General features: G+C 57.9%; 2 protein-coding genes across 2 annotated transcripts; one reads left to right on the forward strand and one right to left on the reverse strand.

Moving 5' to 3' along the window:
• The first annotated feature begins 9,609 nt into the window (after positions 1-9,609).
• Positions 9,610-11,079, forward strand: LOC104035277 (prostate-associated microseminoprotein). Its single transcript, XM_075727089.1, has 3 exons — positions 9,610-9,721; positions 10,363-10,471; positions 10,890-11,079. Exons 1-3 carry the CDS (start codon positions 9,610-9,612, stop codon positions 11,077-11,079), a joined length of 411 nt encoding a protein of 136 aa, XP_075583204.1.
• Positions 11,080-12,858: 1,779 nt separating this feature from the next.
• RGP1 (RGP1 partner of RAB6A GEF complex) lies at positions 12,859-21,840 on the reverse strand. Its single transcript, XM_075726244.1, has 8 exons — positions 21,725-21,840; positions 18,923-19,059; positions 18,438-18,521; positions 14,555-14,704; positions 14,329-14,475; positions 13,808-13,935; positions 13,372-13,549; positions 12,859-13,156 (listed from the first exon to the last, which is right to left on the reverse strand). Exons 1-8 carry the CDS (start codon positions 21,838-21,840, stop codon positions 12,933-12,935), a joined length of 1,164 nt encoding a protein of 387 aa, XP_075582359.1. The 3' UTR covers positions 12,859-12,932.
• Positions 21,841-21,850: the final 10 nt, after the last annotated feature.

Below are 21,850 nucleotides of genomic sequence, written 5' to 3' on the forward strand. Positions count from 1 at the left end.
GGCTGGGAGGGGGCATCCAGGTTCGGGGTGTCCCCAGTGAGGGGGTACGCAGAGAGGAAGGGGTACCTCTGTTCTGGGGGGGTCCAGTGAGGAAGGGTTGGGAGGGGGTATCGGGGTTCGGGGTGTCCCCAGTGTGGGGGAGGGAGCAAGGGGTACCTCGGTTCTCAGGGGGTCCAGTGAGGAAGGGGTTGGGAGGGGGCATCCGGGTTTGGGGAGGAAGGGGTATCTCAGTGCTGGGGGGGTCCAGTGAGGGAGGATTGGGAGGGGGCGTCAGGGTTTGGAGTGTCCGCAGTGTGGGGGGTGGAGAGGAAGGGGTACCTCGGTTCTAGGGGGGTCCAGTGAGGAAAGGTTGGGAGGGGGCATCCGGGTTCGGGGCTGCCTCACTGGCTGGGGACTGAGGAGGGGGCACCCCATCCTGAGGGTCTCCCCCAAGGGTTGGGGAAGGCCCCGGGCATTGGGGTGCGAGCTGGGGGGGGGGGTGATGGGGCTTTGGCAAAGGGGGGCCCTGGAGAGGGGTGTCCCCACTGTGGGGGGGTGAGGAGGCACACGGCTGTGGGGTGCGGCCAGCTGAGAGCAGAGGAGACATCCCATGCCCTGGGTGTGGGTATCCCCACTGGGGACAGGGGAGGAGGTTGGGAAGGTCCCTGGGGATTTGGGGTGCGGGGGGGGGGGGGCAACTGGGGAGCCGGGTCCTGAGAAGCAGGATGCCCTGCGGATCCAGATGTCCCTGACACCCAGGATGTCCCCCCAGCAGTGGAGGGTGCAAGTGGGGAGCCGTGCCACGGGGGTCTGGTGTCCCTGCTGTCCGTCCCTGCTTGACACACGGCCTGGCTGTGGGGGCAAGAGGAGGGGGCTGAGGGCAGGGGGTGCCGGGGGGGCTGGAGGCAGCAGGCATGTCACCACTGCAGGTTTTAAGGCTCCAACCCCTGTGCTGTGGGACACAGGCCGGTGAGGTGGGGGGTAAGGGGGTGGGGGGGCTGCGAGGGGAGCAGAGGGGCTGGGACCCACGCCTTGGAGTGCAGGGGAGCGCTCAGGGGGGGCAAAGGCTGGCTATGGGGCAGGGGGCTCTGCGCAACCCCTGCAGGACGCCATGGGGCTGGGATAACCCAAGTAGATAACCCCGGTCCCCCCAGGAATTTGGGGAAGGACCCGAGGGGATGCCAGCCCCGGCTGCCATGGGGGGCTGCCACAGCTCAGGGGGACACAGAGGTGCCCTGTGTTTGCGGGGGGGGGGGGCCTCGGTGGGGCAGGGGGGGCTCGGCGGGGGCAGCGTGCCTGTGGTGCATTCCTCGCATTCCCAGCCTGCTGCCTGCTCCCGTCGGGCGGGGAGGGGGGGGATGTGGGGGGGCGTGGGTGTGTGTTGGCAGCCCCTGCCCCACGGCTCAAAGCCATGGGGGGTGGTATGAGTGTGTGGGGTACAGGGGGGAGTGCGGGGGGAGGATGGTGGCTGTACAGGGACCCCACGGGTCCTGCTGGTACCCTGCAAGGTCCTGCGGGGATCAGATGAGTGAGGGATGCTGCGCTGAGCGGTGGGCAGGGGGTCCTGGTCCCCTCCTGGGATTTGGGGCAGGCCACCAGAGCTGCCTGTGCAGACCCATGAGCGTGGCACCCTCGGGTGTCCCGGCACGGGTCCCTCCGCAGCTGGAGCTGCCGGGAATCACAGCCCCCCTCGCGGTCCCTGCCGGTGCCACTGCAGGTGTCCCCGCCACAAGTGACACGTCCTTCCCGTCACCACGGCGTCATGGAGCTCGGCTCACCCAGCCTGGCACAACCTGAGCTGGGTGGATTGGGTTGCCGGCTATAAATACCCCGGTCTGGTCACGGCATTGGAGCCAACAGCAGTGCCTGAGCTGAAGGACGGTGCTGCCACAGGATGGTGAAATCCAACCAGCAGCGAATACAGGCGAGAAGGGAGAAGCTGGGAAGGTCTGGAAGAGCTTCCCCATGGGGCATGAGGCTGGGCATGGTGATGGTCCCACCCAGGACCACAGCCTCCACAAAATCACCCCTGCTGCTGGGGGTTCACGGGGCACCGATGGTGCCCGGTCCTGTGGCCCCTGTGTACCCTCATGCCGGACAGCCCAGCCCTGGGGCTTGTGTCCTGAGCCACGGTGGCATCTCCAAGCCTTGGGCTGGGCTCACTTCATGGCAGGGGCCAGGGTGCAGCATGGGGTGAAGGAGCTGGCAGCACCCTGGGTGGGAAAAGCCTTCTCCGACCTGTGTCCTCCCCTGCCTGCAGCGGGCAGGGAGCAGGCAGTGGGTCATTGTCGGGGAGGTGGTGATGCTCTCGCAGAAGCTGCCGTGGGCAGGATGCAGCCAGCGGAGGCACAACCCTGGCAAATTAAAAAAAAAAAAAAAGAAAAAGAGTTGTGGGGGGGTCAAAAAGCAGAGGGGGTGTAGAGGGAGCATGGGAGCAGCCTGGGTGGACTCGCTGCAGGTGGGATGGGGTGTGTGGGGTGCCCGGCACCCCGTGTTTGCGTGTGCATGCCAGCAGAGGGGGCCCAGTCACTGCCGCCTGTGCACCGTGCACCATGCACCATACACCCCGACAACCATGCACCGTACACCCCAACAACCATGCACCATACATCCCGTCAAACGGGGACACCGGTTACAACCTACCGGCTGTGCCTGCCGCCGCTCCGGCACCCAGGCAGCTGGAGGGCACATGGGGCCGCTGGCCTGGCTCTGCGTCCCTTCTGTCATCAGGGTGTCCCCCCACGAGTGCACATGGGGGAGAGGAGCCAAGGTGGGGATGGTGTCTTGTGGGGCTTGGTACACTTGCTGTCCCCCAGCCTGCTCCCTGGGGCATGTGGGGCTGGGGCTCACCACGCTTTAGGGTTTCTGTAACCCCATCTCACCTTCCCTGTCCCTTGGTCTCATACCAAGTTTTAGTCTTTCTGTGCTTGGCATCCCAGGTCTTGGAGCTGACAAGTTTTCTTTCCACGTGGCTGTGCCCAGCACCCTGATCCTGGTGGTTTGTGGTGGTCCATGGCAGTCTGCGGCAGTCTGTGGTGGTCCATGAAAGTCCATGGTGGTCTGTGGTGGTCCATGGTAGTCTATGGTCTTCCATGGTGGTCCATGACAATCTATGATGTCCATGATGGTCTGTGACAGTTTGTGGTGGTCCACGATGGTCTGTGGCAGTCCACGGAGGTCCATGATGGTCTATGGTGAACTGTGGTGGTCCATGATAGTCCATGGTTGTCCATGGTGGACTGTGGTAGTCCATGGCAGTCCATGGCAGCCCGTGGTAGTCCGTGGTGGTCCTCACACTGCACCCAGAGCATGGTGGGCACCAAGGGCACAGCCGTGCCTGCCTGTCCTGGGGAGCTCATGCCCATGAGGTTCCCAGCTTGTTGTCCAGGTTCCCATCAGGTGAAACCAAGCCCCAGGTCCCCGAAGCTGATGATTGTTTAATTGCTAAAAAATGTTTTTCCACCTCCTGTAGCACAGCAACATGAGCTAGCGGGCTGCAGGGCCCTGCCAAGCACCTTCGTCTCTTCACTGAGAGAAGGGCCCGAAACCTGTCATCCTCTGGAGGTGGCTGTAAAGAGCGCTGCAGGCACGACAAGCGGGTGCCTGCGGCACGGTCAGCTCTTCCAGGGCCACGCAGAAGAGCCATGCGGGCACTGCTGTGCCGGGACATGCATGTCACTGCGGCATCCCTGGTGCTGCAGGAGCCCAGCACCTCCAAAGGCCACCCCATCCCAAATGGGAGAGGAACATCTCCAGCTTGGGGAGGCTTTGGCCAGGTGGGCATGAGACACACGGGGACAGGTGCAGGCGTGCAAGGTGACCTTTGCACATATGGGCTTCCTGTGCTCCTGCTGTCCGGGAAACCTGAAGGGCTCCTTGTCTGGGTTTGAGGTTTGTGTGCCAACAGCAGAAAAAATGGAGCAGAGGCAAATGTTTTGAAGGGAAAAATGTGGCTAATGCAGCAGCTATGTTATTCCTCCCAGTTCAGGGCAGGGGCTGTCCCAGTGTGTCCATGGGTTCAGCCTTCTGCGCCCGTGCCCCTCTGTGCCCCAGACCCACGGCAGGGCCCTATGACTGTCCTTGTGGGGCACCAGGACAGGACATGTCACCCACGTCCCCGCTCAGGCGGACACTGCCCATGCTGAGCTGAGGGCACCAGCTGTGTTTTTCCCCTCCATCTGCTCCAGGACCCCAGGCTGCATACGAGGGATCCTGGACCCATGCCCAGGTGGTCTCTTCCACCATGAAGCCACCAGCCACCCATGGATTTTCCTGTAGGGTGTCCCTAAAGCAGGGCAGCACCCCAGGGTGCTCCTGTGGGTGCCAGCCAACAGCCTGTGATGCACCAGGGTGATGTGGGGTGCAGGGGAGGCTTATGGCTGGAGCAGCAGATCTGTCTTTCTGATCCCAGAGAGAGGCCAGAGAAGATCCACAGGATCCATCCAGGACCCAGAAAGCCCCAGTGTCTCCTCGGGCTCTCCCTGTCCCTGCATTCCACTGAAGCATGGTGTCCATGACAGGTCTGGGGGTCCCCAGGGGCTCCCCAGCACGTCCCGGAGCAGTTACGTGTCGGAGCTGGTGGCATGGCACTGCTGCAGCAGAGTCCTCTCCATTGGGGAGCTGCCCTGGACGGCTTCTCTATCGTGGGGTGCCTGGACCGCTGACCTCCCCGGAGGGTCCCCGGGCCTGATAGGCGTGTGGCACTTTTTTGGCTAGCACAGCTCCTGCGTGGCCCAGGAATGATCTCCCAGGGTTATTTCTGACTCACAGGACAGGAAACGTTTCGGGGTTTAAGCTGAGCTGAATAATGTGCTCATTTCCTTGTGCCGACTACAAAGCACCTGCTCCAGGGGATTTATGGAGTGCCGGCCTCTCGCACTCGCTGCGCGGCTGCCTGCCCGGATGTTTGTATTTTCCCGGGATGGCCAGCAAGTGCCAAGGTCTGTTTCCCTAAACACACCGTGCCCTCCCGGCACGTTTCCCTCAAGGGGAGCCCAGGCAGAGCCATGAGCAGCAGCGCACCTAGGGCGCTGGGGTACCTGAGGTGCCAGGGTGCTGGGGTGCCAGGGTGGGTGCCAGCACGCTGCCAGGGCTGAGAGCAGCAGGGACGCGTGTCTAACCCACTGGTGCCAAAACGTGGCCTGGCACAGAGCAGCCACAGCTGGGATAAACAGCCAGGGAGAGTGCCAAAGGATGATGGAGAGGGATGGAGCATGGGGGCAAGCAAGGGGGGATGAGACCATGTGAAAGAGGGCAAGGGAGCCCAAGGGAGCGGGCGTGGGGCTTCCCGGGCCACGGAGCCCTGCCTGCCACCCAGCCTGGGGTGGGCAGAGCCCATCCCACAGCTGGGGACCCACAGACGCCATCCCATTAGGGACCCCATCCCATGGCCGGGAACCCACAGACACCATCTGACCGGGGCTTGTAGAGCCCCTGCAAAACACTGTGCCCAGCCCATGGGGTGGAAATGGCTCTCCCCTGTCAGGAGGGCTGGGGAGTGAGTGCTGAGGCCGTGGACACCCATGGGACACAGCGGGCATGCCAGCATGCCTCCGAGCCCACGCTCCTCCAGCAGCCCCGAGCTCCATCCAGCAGGCAGCCAGCCCCCAGAGTAAGGTGACATCAAGGTTTTCATGATGTCCCCTCCGCTTTCGTGACGTCCCCTCCACTTTCATGATGTGCCCCACTTTGTCCCCTTTCTGGAGGAACAGCCTCATTGTGTTAGTCCTGGTGGGGTTGTCTCTGATCCCACCTGTAGTTCCAGCCTCTGGGAGCTATCCCGTCTGGCTTACCAGCTGTGGGAGGAAGGATGGAGTGAGCCGGCCGTGGTTCCCTGGGTAGCCCTTTGTCCCCTCCTGTCCCTCTTCCTGGCTCCTGGTTGCCCAGCTCTCTCTGACCCCCCCTGCTCACCTCTTCCTGGGGGCCGCCTGCTCCGGTGAGCATTGAGTGTTCAGGTGGGTGGACACAGACCAGAGCTGGCATCTGCCTGCATGCTGCCTGCACCCTGCCCTGTCGCCCTGGGGGCTCTGTGGCTTGAAGCATCCTCAAGGCGCTGGGCAAGGAGAGGGGCTCACATCCCACAGGCACCCCAGTGCCCAAGGCAGCATCAGGATCCAGCTGGGGCAGCTCGGCCCAGCGATAAGTTGGGGTTGTTTTTTTTTTTTCTGTTTAGAGAGAAAATAAAGCGCTTGTGGGGAGCAGGAGCCAAGCTCCCCAGTGCCTAAAACAGCAATCACAGCACTTCCTCGGATTTATGGTGTTTGCTTTCACAATGCCAGCCGGGATCCTGTTTGCTTCCTGCTCTGCAGCTGCAGTCCCAGCTGAAGGCTCAGGAGATTCAGGTTTTATAACGCTTCTGGATCCTGCTGATGGCAACTTGTCCAGCATCGTTTATTACCCTCCTGCAGGGCTGGGGTGGGCTGTTGTCACCCCATCCCAGCACTCACCAACTTGGGTGCTCACCCCTGCCTGTCCACAGGGTCCCATCCTCTGGCACCGGGGGCTTGAACAGCAGCTCTGTGGAGGGGAGCACCCAACCTTTGCTGGGAGAGGAGGCCAGCGATGCTGTGCCCTCAGTGGGTTGCAGCACCCAGCTCTTCTCAGGCGCAGCTACAATCCGAAAGCCAAGCCAGGCTGACTCTTGCCAGGGGGATGCTGAGACATGGATGTGACCTTCTGCAGGGTCCCACAATGCTCAAGGATGGTGACTGCTCCTCACCGGCACGCCTGGACATGCAGTCAGTCCCTGCTATTGGCCTCTGCCTGATAAATCAAAGTGACTGAATTTACAGTGAGGCAATTCTTCCATCCCCTACATCCCCCAGGTCTCAGTTGTCCCCTTGAGAGATGAGCAGCAAAACTGGCTGCTCCCTTTCACTCTCCGGGGCAAAACCTCCTCTGGGATGCATTGGCTAGTGCAGCTGGAGAAGGTCTCACCTCCTCCAGCCACAGCATCCCTTGGGTACCCAAGCTGAAGCTCTCAAGCACTGAGTCCAACTCCAGCTGCTGCTTTCCAATCTACAAGCCCCTTCCTGTACAAGCTGGACCAAAATGCTCTGGACCACCCACAGGGGTGTGTGCTGGGGCCAGGTGGGTGCCCAGGGATGCAAAAGTGGGGGAAGGAGAGCAGCCAGGAGGGGGAAGAATGGGACTGACAGGTTATGGGGGACCACCAGCCACATTGCCCAATGCACAGCCACAGCGTGCAGGGTGTTTTGCTGCCCAGGTCCCTCTGCAATGTGCCAAGGGTTGTCCTGACCCCCTTGCCTCCTCATCTGCATTTACCCAGTGAACCACTTTGCTGAAATACCCAAAGGCCACGAGCGGACTGGTAGCCTTAACCTTTTCTTTGGGAAACCAGAATGGCTACAGAAATCCCAGGAATGCCTCTCCATATCCCCGATGGAGCAGGGACAGTGCCCCTCCACACAGCCAAGAGATGCTCTCGCCCCAGATTTTCAGTGCCCTTCTAGAAGCCTGGGCAAATCATGTGGGCCTCCAAATGAAACCCACCACTTTTGTTTAACATTTGCTGTACTCGGTGATGAAATGATGATGGATTATTTCGTTGTGGTTACCAGCGTGCCAGACTTCTTTTTCCAAACACACAATAGGAATATTCATTTACTGCTCTGACTACGAAAGCTTTTATCCTCCTTATATAGTAACAACTCTGCACCAAAGGGCAATTTTCATTTGTCACTGATACACTTCACCATCCTGGCTCACAGCCCCATGGTTGGCAGGTTATTAATGGGTGCCCAGAGCTTCTCTGATTTATTATCAGCCTTTTCCAACTTATCCCACCCGTGCTGCCATCCAGCCACCCCACCCAGAGGGGCACAGCATCATTCAGGGCACTATGAGAGGGCTGGGGCAACTCTCTGAGGGGGAGAGGGGATGCAAATCCGGGGCTGCTACCTCAGAGGTGAGCACATGAGATGCAGGACAGGGATGCAACGGGATGGTGAGGGGGCCAGGAGCAGCAGCGTGAAGGGACTATGCTTTCAGATCTGAAGGTGGCAAATCCAAAGCGGATAAAAGGAAGCGTGTTTTTTTTTCACTCCATGCTTAATTAGGCTGCCACAGGAAAACACTCAGGCCAAAATTTAGCAGGATTCAAGGAGGGATTGGGCATTTATGGGGATAACAAAAATATCCAGCTATAATAGCGGATGCCAACACAAATTCTGGAAGGGATATTAAGCCTCACGCGTCAGGGTGTAAACCTATCCCAAACTCTCAGAAAGTAGGGAGCTTAATGCAGGGGCAGATGATCCACATACGCTACCGCTACCGCTGCCGCTGCCACCGCCGCCTCGCTGGCCGAGCCACTGGCTGGACCTTCCCCGGAGCCCTGTTTCCTGCTGCTGGCAGCGCCTCTGAAGAAGGCTGCAAATTTCTCTTGGCAATTCAGCCCTCTGCTTGTAGCTCCCCGGGGCCGTGTGGCTCCCAGGGCTCTGACCCCCTCCACCTCACCCATCCCCTTGCTTTGCCTGCTGATAACAGCCTTATCACTTCAACCCAGAGGCAGCCCCTCTGGGTAAGGGTCTGTGCAGACCACAGGCACATCCCTGGGTGGTATGGCATCTTCCCATGGCTTCTTGCTTCCAGTGAAGCCCCTTGTTTCCCTCGCAGGTCACTTGTTGCCCAAACACACCTTTGCCTCCTGATTTCATCCCTCCTGTTCCCTGTTTCTGCTGGGGCCAGTCTCCAGCCTCTGAAAGGGGCTGCTCAGCTCCAGCATCTTGTGGGTGCTGCACATACACGGGCACAGCCCTGTTCTCTTGGGCACTGCTCAGATGAGCCCTGGGTCATGGGTGCATGGTGCAGAGGGTGCATGGTGCAGATGCATGCTCTGCACAAGGGTGCAGAGCCTTCCTCGCCCACTCCGCACCAGTGGCAATCACTGTACTGCCGACTTTTGGGCAAAAAAACCCACTGTCACCCCCAGTCCATGCGTGGCCACAAGCCTGGCATGGCCGTAGCCGAGGCTGTGGTGAAACTGTCATGCTGTGGTACCCAGGAGCTGGGCGCGAGCATCTCCTTCTCCGTCTCCGCTGGGGATGCTGCCAATTGCATCCCACACTGGTTGTTAACAGGACTCCTATGCCACTCCAGTCCCTGTGAGATGGGATGCTCCCAAAACCTTGGCTGCTGTGAAGGATCAGAGATGGCTCAGCATGACCAGAGGGGAGCCTGGAGCTCTCCTGCTCAGGGGCCAGGGTCTCCCGCACTCACCGCTTGCGTGCTCACCACACTGCCGAGGGCAACCCCGCCGGGGTCCCTTGGATCTCCCCTCGCTGTGGAGCCTTGCACCCACAGGGGCTTCCAACTGGAGACATTTCTGGAGGGCATGAATCAGCTTTTCACAGCTTGTTAAAAATCTTGATCCTACCTCTTGTTTTCATGCCTTTCAAATCAGGAAATGAGTTTTACAACTTTTCCAGTGGGGCACAGCTGGTGGCCAGGGTCGTAAAGCTGAACTTTATAAATATCTCTTGTTGGGATCAGGGGAAGAGCATTAAAAAGGCAGAGAGAGAGAGAGAGAGAGAGAGAGAGAAGGGAAAGGAGCAAAGGCATTAGAGAAGCAAGGCAACCTCAGCGAAGAAGCCCAGCTCAACGCCAGCCATGGCCATGCGACCGCAGAAGATGGGATGGGCTTGGGGCAGGCTTTGCCTGCTGCTCTCCCTCCTCCTCCAGCTGCCGGGCTCCCAGGCCAAATGCTACTTCCAGGCTAAAGGTAAGCAGGGAGGTGAGCCGGGAAGATGCTGATGGGAAGAGGAGGCCTCAGCTTTTCCCCGGGGCGGCAGGGCTCTGCCCTGCGTGCCTGTGAAGCGTGTGCGGAGCTCAGGAGCACGATCGTGGGCCAGTGATGAGTGGAAGGAGCAGTCTATAAACCACAGAACAGCTCCCCAGGGCTCTGGCTGAGAAACAGCTCGCTGGGCCATGAAGAGCTCCTGGCAGGAGCCCGGCTGGGACCGAGCGTGCAGCACTAGGAGCAAAGGGAGGAGGGCTGCCCATCTTTCCTCTGCTGCCTCCTTCCAGGGCTGCAGAGATGCTCAGACCCCAAGGGGCACTGGATATGCCCTCTCCAGGGAAGCATGAGCCACTTGCCTCCCCGCCAGGCCCCTGGGGCAGTGGGGAGAGCCACAGGGCATGGCCAGGAGAGGATGGATGGGAGCATCACCCTTGGCAGATGCCTGGGCATCCCATACCTGCAGGGTGGCGGAGAGACCACCAGGTATCTTCTGTACCATGGGGCGGATGGGAGGTCATGAAGTGCCCCCCTATTCCCTCTTTGAGGGTGGAGTGGTGCCAAGGAGGCTCCCATGCTCCCCAGCGCAGGCCCATGTGTGCTCATCGCCGCTGTTTCCTTTGCAGCTCCCTGCGAGTACGAGGGGAAGCAGTTCTCCCTCGGGGAGTCGTGGCTGAGCACCAACTGCCTGCTCTGCACCTGCCTGCACCCCATCGGTGTGGGCTGCTGTGAGATGTGAGTGAGGGGCTGAGGGGTGCCGGGGGTGGGCTACCGCTGGCAACGCTGCCCCGCCACCGCACCTCTGCGCCCGCCGCGGGGAGGAGGTCGTGTGAGTCTGGTGGCTGCAAATGCAACGGAGCAAATGTCAGAGCCCCGGGGGGCTGCGGGGTGCCAGGCCCTGGGGGGACAAGGGGCAGAGGTGGGCAGGAGCCCACCGGGGTGCTGAGGGCGGTGGGGTGAGTCAAGCAGACAAAAGCGGGGGCCAGGGGTGTCTCGGCACAGCGAGATGCCAGCAGCTGTGGCCCAGCCTGCCTGAGCTGGCCTGGGAGACACCCCGGCCGGGGGGCTGGCAGCAGAGGAAGCCACCCGGCCCTGCCAGCAGCCCCCTGACACGGACCAGGGGGACCTGACGATGCTGTGCCCTCTCCTGCAGCACCCAGCATCCCATCGACTTTCCCGACTGGTGCGAGGCCCACTATGACTCGCAGACCTGCCAGATCTCGGTGGTGCAGAAGGCCAACCCCAGCCTGCCCTGCGTGAAGAGCATGGAGCACGAGTGGGGCTCGGCCGGCACCCCCGAGCCGCTGAGCAACAAGGTGCTGGGCACGGGGCTGAGCAGATAGAGGCTCGGCAGCACCCTGTGCCCCCCCGGCATCATCTTCCCTCCTCCAGAGCACACCTCCCGCATGCTCCAGACCTGCCCCATCCCGTAGAGACGTCACTGCCGCCACCTTTGCCACCTTCGAGGGAAACCACTATCCACACACTATGGTTCTGAGCTAACATTTACACCCTAGCGCTGCCATGGTACGGCTTTGCTTCCACCTTCAGCTTCCTGAACCAAACTGGGGCCCCCTCCCCGCAAGACGCCCTGCGCACCATGGGAAGGCAGATCCTACGGGATCTCTTCCCAGGTGGGCAGGAAACCTCCAGCTACTAAAGAAAGGGGTACGGGACCAAATTAGCCTGCATCGCAGCATTCTTGTACTCCTGCATCCAACCTCAAGCTAAGCAGCTCCCTCCTCCCTCCGAGACCCCCGTTCCCCTGCACGGCAGCCGCTGGGAGCTCACTGGGGAGCACCACGGCCCTTCGTGCAGGACCTGTGCACCCCGCCAGCCCCTTCTCTGCCCTGGAGCGCGAGGGGTACAACCCACCTCTGGAACCACTAATGCCCCTGCTCCTGCAGCTCCCGTGGCCGGAGGGGATCCCCGGCACTGCAGGCCAGCCCTGGGCAACACTGCAACGGAGCCAGCCCAGGATGGGCAACAGCGCTGGGGGAACCACTAAAAGATGTCCCCAGGGGAGGTCCCCATCCCAGCTGCAGGGGAGCGAGGAAGGGAGCCGGGTGCCCTGCCAGGTTCAGGGAGCTGAAGCAACGTGCCAGGGTGGAGCTGGCTGCCCTGGCAGCCTGCCCCAGCTGGTGCCATGCCTGTGTTGCGCAGAGCCTTGTGTAGATGTTTCTGTTCTTGCAATAAAGATATTAAACAAAGAGGAGGTCTCCAGCCTGTGACTGTCGTGCAAGGTGGGCTGCGTCCGCTACCGGGAACAGTGTAGGAATAAGGCGCTTGGAAAGGCCGAGTTCTGCACATTTGGATATTTATTAGATTTCCATGCAAACAGGAAAACTCTTTGAAAGGTTTGGTAGAAACGGAGAGCTGGCTGTTGAGCAGGGAGACCTCCATCCCAGCTCCTGAACGCACGGCACGCATTCGCTCCAGCTCCCAAGGATCCCGAGACCAGCAGGATGCCTTTGCGCCCAGAAGCGTGGGCAGAGAACAGCCCCGGTGCTCATCGCTTCTGTTTTGGATCATCACCGTCGTGCTGCCACAGCACGGGGCTGCATCCACGACACCAGCGTGTGCTGGCAGCGCGGGGCCGGCCTGCCGGGACCTGCCTCCTCCGGGCGAGAGCTATCAGGCGCGCCGGGCTGCACGCACGAGGCAGCCCTCAGGAGAGGCAGGACGCGTGCCAGGGCAGGAGAGCAGGCTCCCAGCCAGCCCAGCCGGCCGGCGCGCCTCACCTGGACGCCAGACCTCTGCTCGTGGGGTCTCTCTGTAAGGGGGACGGCCTTCAGCCAAGGCTGGTATGGGGCTTCACTGGAAGAGCTCCCCTCTCCTTTCCCTGGGCTGGGCCTTTCCCTCTTGGAAGCCCCTCATGGGGTAAAGGCACATCAGGCAGTTCCCTGGGATGGCAGATTTCTTTTTGGTGAGTGCTGGGACTGGCACCTTCACCCAGGCAGGAAGGGTCCAGCTCCCAGCTGAGGGCTGCAGCACAAGACACCACAGCAAGCGCAGCACTCCTCCACCTGCAGCCAGGACAGACTTGCCCGGTGCTCACCTGGGCGTCGTAGATGAACCCAAGGGGACGTTGGGATGCGTGCCCCGCAGCATGCCGGCGATGGTCCCGGTCCTGCCCGCCATTCCCACCAGCAGCACAGGCCTGCAGCACCGCAGGCTCCTACCAGCTCTCCCCACTTCAGATGGTGATGGAGTTAGTGCTGGAGAACTGAGATACGTAGGAAGCCAGGATGGGGTTGGTGGGAAGGACTTTGATGGGCAAGTCCCAGCTGAAAGTGTCCACTTCCATCTGCTCCACCCCAGTCCAGGTGATGGCCTCCGACTGGCTCCCACGAACCAGGCAAGTCCCCGCCGACTCCCCGGAGGTCACAAACTCAAAGTGCAGCCTCCACTTCAGGGACACTGTGGGCAAGAGGAGGATCAGCAGCCAGCACCACAAGGGATGGGGACAGCAGCTCTCTCAGCGCTGGCTGTCCTGGCAAGGGGATGCGCAAATAAGCCCACTCACGCAGGCCAGCTTGCTCCCGCAGGACACAGCCCTGCGGAGCAAGGGCAGGGCTGGGGACATCAAAGTCCTCCTGCGGAGACAAGCGGGGGCAGGTCCAGTGGCCACTAACCGATGTTGGTGGTGAATCCCGGGGTAGAGCTGAGCGGGATGGGCAGGCTGAAGCTGCTCTGGGCCGTGTGCAGGCAGGCCTCCTGATGGCGGGCGTGCGTGCTGAAGGAGACGGGCTGCCCCCGCCGCCGCTGGAACTCCTCCTGGATGCTCTCCTCCGTCTGCAGGCTCACCGAGAACTGCAGGGCAATTGGCAGGGTGCTGGCTCTCATAACCTCACACAGCCCTGTCGCAAAGCCCTGAGGCCTCCGTTTCCCAAACAAGCTCAGAACTGGAGACCTTCCCCATCTCACACCCCAAGGGGACCTCAGCTGGGTCCCACTAGAAACCCTCACTAGAAACCCCCACAGCAGCCCAGTGCCATCCCGATCCTTTCTTTCTCTCCCCCACCCCAAACCCCTGCCCCTCCCCACAGTGGCCCCGAAGCCAGCACTGACCTGCAGACATGGGATGTCTCCTTCTGAGAAGTTAAAGGTCCCAATGACATCCTCTCCGATCTTATATATGGTCTTAAAGATGCAGAACGTCCCCACCTTCCCACGAGTGTTGCTGATGTTATACAGGTCTGTGGAGCAAGAATAGGCGGGGAAAGGGTTGCAGCAGGACAAGGCTCTGCTCCATACAGTGCTCTTGGTTAATCACAGAGCCCAGCAGACCCCACGCCTGCTGCTTGGTTGTGAGGGACAGGCCCTTTGGGAAACGGCTGGAGTGAGCAAGAGCAAACCACACGCTGGCTGCGATATGCTGGGGAGAGGGGTCTCTCTGGCTGAATTAGGAGGAGCCTGAGACTGGTAGGGAGGAACCCATGGGAAACTCTGACCCAAGAGGGCCCTGATGGAGCTGCTCCACAGCCCCAGTCAGAGCCTTGCTTCGCCAGCGAGAGATTTTTGCATCGAGCCCTGGGCTGTCCTTCACACCCAGGTTAGGACAGCAGGTTCAAGCAGGGGATATGACCTACGCAGGCTGCGTCGGGAAGTGGCCACCATGAGCAGTTCTGTCACCAGGTCCGCCAGGCGAGAGTCTTTCTTCAAGCCCTCCTCCTCCTCTAGGAAGGGGTTCGAGGGCGCAACGGCCTCATCCTGTGGGAACTGGTAATCCTTGAGGCCTGGGGAGAAGGTGAGAGCGTCAGCGGGGCAGGGTGCAGCCAGGCCTGTGTCTGCAGGGAGGGCAGCGCGTGGCCTTACCATGCAGCACGAGGACACGGAAGGGAACGCGCAGGAGCTTGATGGGGGAGTTGACACGCTGGCAGCCGATGGTCAGCTTGTACACGTACTTCACCGACTGTCCCCGGAAAGAGGGAGGGCCATCTATGGGCAGTGTCTCACAGTATGAATCTGCAAGGCGTGCAGAAGAGATTGCTTTCCAAGGCCAAAAGGAAGCTCCTGGAGCTGTCGCTCACAGGCTCCCTGCACCAAGCATCAGGAACAGCAGTGGGGCTGAACTAGGGACAGGGCCTGGTGCTTTCTGCCGTTTCCTCTTTCCCACAGCAGGCCAAGTACATCCCCAGCTTCCCTGCACCAGCACACTGCTCCTCACATCACATGCGCCGTCAACCAGGCATTGCTTCCAGCACATACAACCACACACACAAACTCTGCCTCAAAAGAATGTGAAAGATGTAAAATCCAGGAACACAAACACAAGAGAGCTAAACTTACTCATCACGAGTTCAACCTGAATTTGCCTCTGCGTACTTCCTTTGCATGCCACTTTCACGATGCAGTCACACACTGCAGTTTCCTCAGGGCTCTGCCCCATGCGGCAGAGAGGTGCCGATCAATACCTCATGCCTCTTTTGATATTCACTTCACACAAACCCCAAATTCAGCAACAAAAATTAGTTTCTTCCTGTGTTTTTCCCTGAAGCACTGGGTCTAAATGGCCAAGAAACAATTAGGAGACCTCACAACAACCTGTATCCCCCTTGACAGACTGATGACTTAGACCAGAAAGCCTCTGACTCCAAGACCTCTGAGATGCCAGAACCTGGCTTTACACCACATTCAGCCCTCTAGAAGCCCCTTGGCCACCACACAAACCCCAACGCTTCTCAACACAGCATGAACACTTCTGCAGCTTTCCCAAACTGCACACTGTATAATAAGAAAGGCGCAAACCATGAACTGTGGAAAGTCTCCACCTCTCTGGCTTGCCCACCATGACGCAGATACACCCTGCCAGAGGAAGGGCAGCATCCTGCTGTGAAACCACAGATCCTTCCCCATGTCTGGCACATTCTAAACACTGAGGCTTAGATTAAAAGCTAGGGTTACATCTTAAATATCACTTCTAGATTTAAAATAACAGAACTGGAAGGAAGAAAAAAGCCCTTGCTAGTGTGTAGCACCCACAGGCTGTCACACCTTAAAACACAAGGCTGTCCTGTTGGACCAGGTTGCAGATAAAGCTGAGAACTCTCCTGACAGGGAGGAAAATCAGGTATTTCCAAGGAAGGAAGCAGACTGCTATAACCCCCTGTACTAGGCTTAACAAGAGTGCCCAGTGAGGATAATCTGAGCAGAGACCACTGCTGTCCGAGGAGGATGGGCGATTTGCTACCTGGCACAGGAATGCCAAGACTCGGGAAGTCCCAGCTTCCGTGCACATCCCAGAAGGAAGCACATTCCTGGTGCTGTGGATGCCTTCCTTACCCACCCGCTGTAAGCTCTGGCTGGGCTCCCGGCCCGTGTCCAGGCTGCTTCCATTTCCTCCCCTCTCTGTGATCTACCAAATATTTAAAGGTATTACAAAACTGGAGAGGAGGCAAAAACAGCCACAGAAATGACTTGAGGGCTTGAGAAAATGTTTTATGGTGACAAATTTAAAAGAGCTCAGTCTGGGCAGTGTGTCAAAGGGATGGGAGGTGAGTCAACTTCAACATATAGGCATCATAACAAGGGGAAGACATTGGGGAATGAGCTGATCAGCAACTGAAAACAAGGCCTTTTATCAAGAGACAGCCTGACACAACCTCAGCTACATGAGCCAGCTCTGGCTACAGTTTAATAACACAGTACTTTACTGAAGCAGAATTAAGATTTCTTGGGGGTTTTTTTTGCCTTTCCAAACTGTGCAGCAAAACTCAAAACTTCTGAAAAACAGGAAATGAAGAATTAAGATACACACCCACACAGCCTTAACTCTGCCTCCACAGAGCTGGCAGGAGCCCCCAGGAATGATCTGCAAGCATGCCAGCTTGCAGTCTCGTGTGAGAGGAGCAGCACCGCAGGCTGATGGGATCGGTCTGAGCAGCCTGGCAGAGCCGGGGCTGTGACATGGGGGTTTCAGTGCTAAAAAGCCCAGTGTCTCATACAGTGGCACCGCGCATGACACATGCAATGGATGTGTGCATCACACAGCCAAGGGGAAAGGCTGTAACATACGGCCAAGGAACCTCAAAGTGTAGAAGGGTTTGTGTCCTTCCTGTGGAACTGCATCCAAGCACAAGGCAGATGCAGGCTGCTTGCGCCAGTGTCACCCAGTGGCAGAGCGGACACACGCACAATACAATGTCACTGGGAAGGACAGGCTGTCGCTAGCTTAGCTGGGGCCGAACAGCTTCTGCTTGCAAAGCTAGTGCACAAGGAAATCCTCCCAATCCATCCCAGCCACCTGGAGATTGGACTGTAGTCACTGATCTGCTCTCCCAGAGACTGCCGAGCCTGCCTGAGACACTCCAGGAAAAGGGGTTTCCCCCTGCTCCCAGGGAATGGATGCTCCAGCTCCACACCTGCCAGCAGCGAGGTGCGCAGGACAATCCAGGTGAGCCTCAGGCCAGCTGAGATTTCTGCTGGTCCTCCTCCTCCCTGGCACAGCCACTTTCGGAAAGTCCAGGGGACCTTGGCTCCAATGTGGCATTTCCCCCACATGCTGCTGTAGAACAGTAAGTGAATAACTAAACGTACTCAGATGATAGGCTTTTCAGTTTAGGAAACACAGCCCCAGACAGCACTGCCCCACCCCACTAACCACCTAGGCAAGCCAGGTTGGTTTCACCCTGCCTGCCTTTCCCTCCAGTCAGGCCCCTCCAAGCCTGGAAAGGCAGGAGATCCCAGCTTCAAAACCAGCATGGCACAGCCCATGGCTCCCTTGGTCTCACTTGTAGCTCTGCTCTCACCTCCCCAGAGCTCAATGCTCCAGCGGAACCCCCTCCACCACAGGCACTGCCTCTCTGCTCCCTTTGTGCTGTGAATTGCGAGCTCTCCGTCAACCGTTCCCAGCAGATCCCCAGGACAACCCGAGGAAGCTGTCCACGCACAGGCTGCAACGCCTAACGTTACGCTGCCGCTGGGCCACAGACCGCTGGAATGCAAGGGAGATCCGACACAAACTGACAGGCTGGGTCACGCAGCCACCGACCAAGAGACAACAGCACATACATGTATTTTCACAGCTGTCTACTCAGGTAGAAGCTGCCTGGAACAACAAAAATGAGTTGCTGCAAATTCCTTGTGAAAAGGATGAAAATGTCTCTGAACAGCAAAAGGGGAAGTACTGATGGAGGAGAGCTTAAAGGGGACCCACTGGAAGGACACTGTTTGAGGGCTTTGGAGACATGGAGAGCTTTGAGCAGAAAAGATGAGAAGTGCTCACTTTTACAGCAGGAAAACTGTAACAGGCAGAAAAGACTCTGTGATCTCCAGGACAGCCACAACCTGAAGAGGAAGCACGGACCTTCAGAGGATGCCAGCCTAAATCCCAGGAATACTCCAGTGTGGCTGAAGAAATGAAGTCAAGGAAATGCAGGTGTGTTTAACCGTTCCTTCAGCTGCAGCCAGGTATTTCAAAACGTTTTATGCCTCGCAGCTACACAACGGACCTGCGGCAAAGGACACGGGCCAGGGGCAGGACTGAGGGACAGCCTGCAGTACGCAGCCCTCATACAGTGGAGAACAGACTCTGGACGATGCAGCAGTTCCTTAGCACTCATGCTCCCACCAAAGCACCTCGCCTTCTGCAAACACCAGGGTCTCCCACTTGCAACGCTCAGGTCTGCAAAGCCAGGTTGGAGAGCAGGGCTCTCCAGAGGCGGGCCCTCTGAGTGGGGGAAGAGAAGACAGGACTCACAGGACTTTGACTCCCCGGGATCCAGTCGTAAGTCACAGAATAGAATCTTTGGTGGAGTGGACAGGATACACTGACCCCGCTCTCCTGGAAGAGAAGAAGAAACATGTGGATGCTGCCCAGCCTTGGGGCCCAGGCCGAGGGGGGCACTCACCACTCCCAGGCCAGCCGGGCCTTATCCTCACGGGGAGGAACGGGGAGGAGAAAGGGTCGAGGAGCAAGCATCTCATGCCCTGGTCAGATCATGAGGTGTTCCCAGAACAGCTGGACAGGCAACCCTCACATTTTGCTCCAAGCTAGCACCACTCTGATCTCGGTATTAACAAGGTCCTGCAGCAGCCATTGCCAGGGAATCACACAACAAAAGTGACACGGACTTCCCGCTCGCTTCTACGTGTGCTGCCCTCAAGACACACATTATAGTCCACTTGATTCCTGCTCACTGTGCACTCACCGTCCCTACCCGGGGTTACAGGAGTAGCACTCACCTCTGTTGGGGACGAAGACTGTCTCGTTCTCTGCCTGCACGTCATGCTTGCTGCCATCAGAGGGAGGAAGTGCTACCCGGTTCTCACTGGCGTGAAACTGGCAGTGGATCTGGGCGCTGGCCCACGCCAGCATCTCACTAAGAGCAAAAAAGAGCAACACTCGTGTCTATGCTTTAAACCTGGATTACACCAAGCCTGAAGTGACATGCAGAGCAGCACTCCGAGGCACCTCTGGGGATAACACAGCCATCAGGGAACTGGGCACACTCAAAAGCAACAAATGTCTGCAGCCTGGGTTCAGCTGCCCCTGCCCACGGCACCTGGCTGCCCCATGCTCGACACTCCTCAGGGCAGGCAGGGCACAGCCGTGCTCCCTCCCCACAGTACCATCCCACTCAAGAATATCCACTTCCGCCTGTGTCAGACCAGAGAAGGACACTTCTGGGTCCTTCATAAGGATGTATTTTCTCCTCATGATGCAAGGGATTTGCTGACGGCTACAGGGGAGACGAAGGTGCCATTTTGCCCCCTCTCTGTACAGCCACAAGAATTGGTTGCATCCAGCATGAAAAACATAGTTTGGACTCTGCTACAACTTCAGCCACTCCACAGGGCGTTTCCCACGGCACTTCCCAACTAACACCTTTCAGTTTCCAAAACACTCATCTATTTTTATTTCAATAGCTGACTCGTTACTTTAGCCAGCGTATGGTTCCTCTGGTGTTTTCTAACGTCATGATCCGAATAGTAAGCACTGACACCGGAGTTTTAGGTGGCACAGGGATTTTTTGCGGCACACGGGTATCTCTCGATGTGACACATCAGCGCAGTTAAAAGTCTAGATGAACCAGAGAAAAAGGCACGCTGCATTCATTTCAGCTGACTAATAATGTGCTATTTGATCTCTTCTATGTGCTGGCTGCCTTTACCTAAACATGCGTTGCTTACTCTACCCAGTTACATCTAACCCCACAATTGTAATTCTGTATCTTCAAAAGTACCAGCATGGCTTTTCTGTAAGAGCTGCCGTTAAGATCTTCTGTCATAAGGTATCTGCTATACGGAAACACAGAAATGCTCTTGCTTAAGAGATGATGCTTACTGATTTTATGCAAGCTTAGCATGATTACAGTACTTTCAAACACAGTATCTTGGATTCTTTTTTCCCCATTTATTTTCAGTATTGCCCAGCAATATGCCACTGGATTGTTTTCCTTTTTTTAACCAGACATCCAAACAAAATCTGCATATGCCTTCCTACCAGCAGACCTGGCTTGTCCGGCTGGCAGGGTGCAGAAGGCTCCTGCACTGGTGCTGAGGTCACTTCCCTCCCTGATCTCCCCCTACAGCTCCTGTAGCCCACAGGGGCCGCGCTCCACACAGGCTTTGGACAGAAGAGCTTTGTTTCTTGTATGTCTCGCACACACAATCAAATTAACTTTCTGCCATTCACTTACTGTCCTTCAGTTCTGTCCCTATGCTTGAAATGTGTGCCTCTCAGTTCCTCCACCTGTGCCGCAGCTTTTGCTAGCCCTGAAAGCTTCTAGTCCCCAACAGGTCTATCTGCCTGTTTCAGTGACTGTGCTTTGATCTGGCTCCTGCCTTTACGCAACCCACAGCTTCAATTTCCAAACCACCAATCTATTTGGTGTTGCCACTCGTATGACTTAGCCAGGTCTCGTCAGTTTGGTCACCTGCTTTTTTATTTTAAAAACTTTCCTTTTTCCACAATGCAGTTTTCTACGGACTATGACGCACCTGAAGTTCCCAGATGAAGCTCCCATTAACTGTGCTGGGAACCTCCAAAGCTGCTCCACCTGGTACCTTTGCAGTCCCACATTTCAGAACTGGGAAAAACAGCACTGTCGCTGCACAAGACAAAACTCTGGAAAGCTAGACGCTTTGCTGCTGCTGAGACTGCAAGCACTGGAAGTGGGTCCACCAAAACAATCACGTGTGAAATGTGTACTGGTGATGAAAAGATGCAGAACCTGACAGGGCTGGAAACAGAAACTTCCCAGGAAGGGCTCAAGATGAGAAAGCACTCTCCACCCCCTGGAGAATCCGATAAGGCTGCACACTCAGCGGACATGGAGGCTTTGGGTGACTACTTATGATGCGGAGTCACCCCCTGTGAGCCAATAAAGGAAGCTCCCATCTTCTCACATTTCCTCAACACCTATTTCGGGCATAGTAATAATAAGGCGAGATGCAGTGCTCAAAGGCTGGGCCACAGAAAATGCTGCCACAGAAATCTGCCTCTTTCTGACTCTAGGCAGTGCTCGCCCCTTTGCCTGCCAGTTCTGGAGGCAGGGATCACATTGATACGTCAGCGCACTGCTGGACAGAGAGGGCTCCTTCCATAAACATAGGAAATAACAACATCATCTGGATGTTGCCCTGTGAGAGTGTCACCCTGGTGTAACTAGATATCCTGCTTTGACAGCCAGTTTGGCTTCATGTTCTGCCAGTAACCCTGTTGCCAAGTGCTCACCTGAGGGGCAGTTAAGAGCATCTCTAACAGCATACTTTTTTTTCTCGTCTCTTTCTTGGGGGCAGAAAACCAGAATAATTATCTCAGTTTCAGCCCTGAAATAGCAATGGCGCAAAGCACCCTTAAGGGAGTACCTCGGGCAGGAAAGTCAGCAGTGGCTGAGCTGGCACCATTGCCCCACAACCCAGCCATGACTACATCTGGCTGCTCAGGAGGGAGGAAGGGCCACTCCCTCTGGAGGGACCCAGACAGCTCTGCCACTTGGAGGCTTCACGCACAGAAGGGCCCACCGGCATGGGCTGCCGTACCTGCTGGCGGAGGTAGACGAGGCCGATAACGGGTTGGTGAAAGTGATCACACACTCCAGCACCTCCCCGGCCAGGAAGACGGGCCCGCGGCCCAGCTTGGCCAACACCTCAATCATGGCTTGGACA

This window comes from Pelecanus crispus, chromosome Z (genome assembly GCF_030463565.1).
Source record: "Pelecanus crispus isolate bPelCri1 chromosome Z, bPelCri1.pri, whole genome shotgun sequence".
Taxonomy (NCBI): domain Eukaryota; kingdom Metazoa; phylum Chordata; class Aves; order Pelecaniformes; family Pelecanidae; genus Pelecanus; species Pelecanus crispus.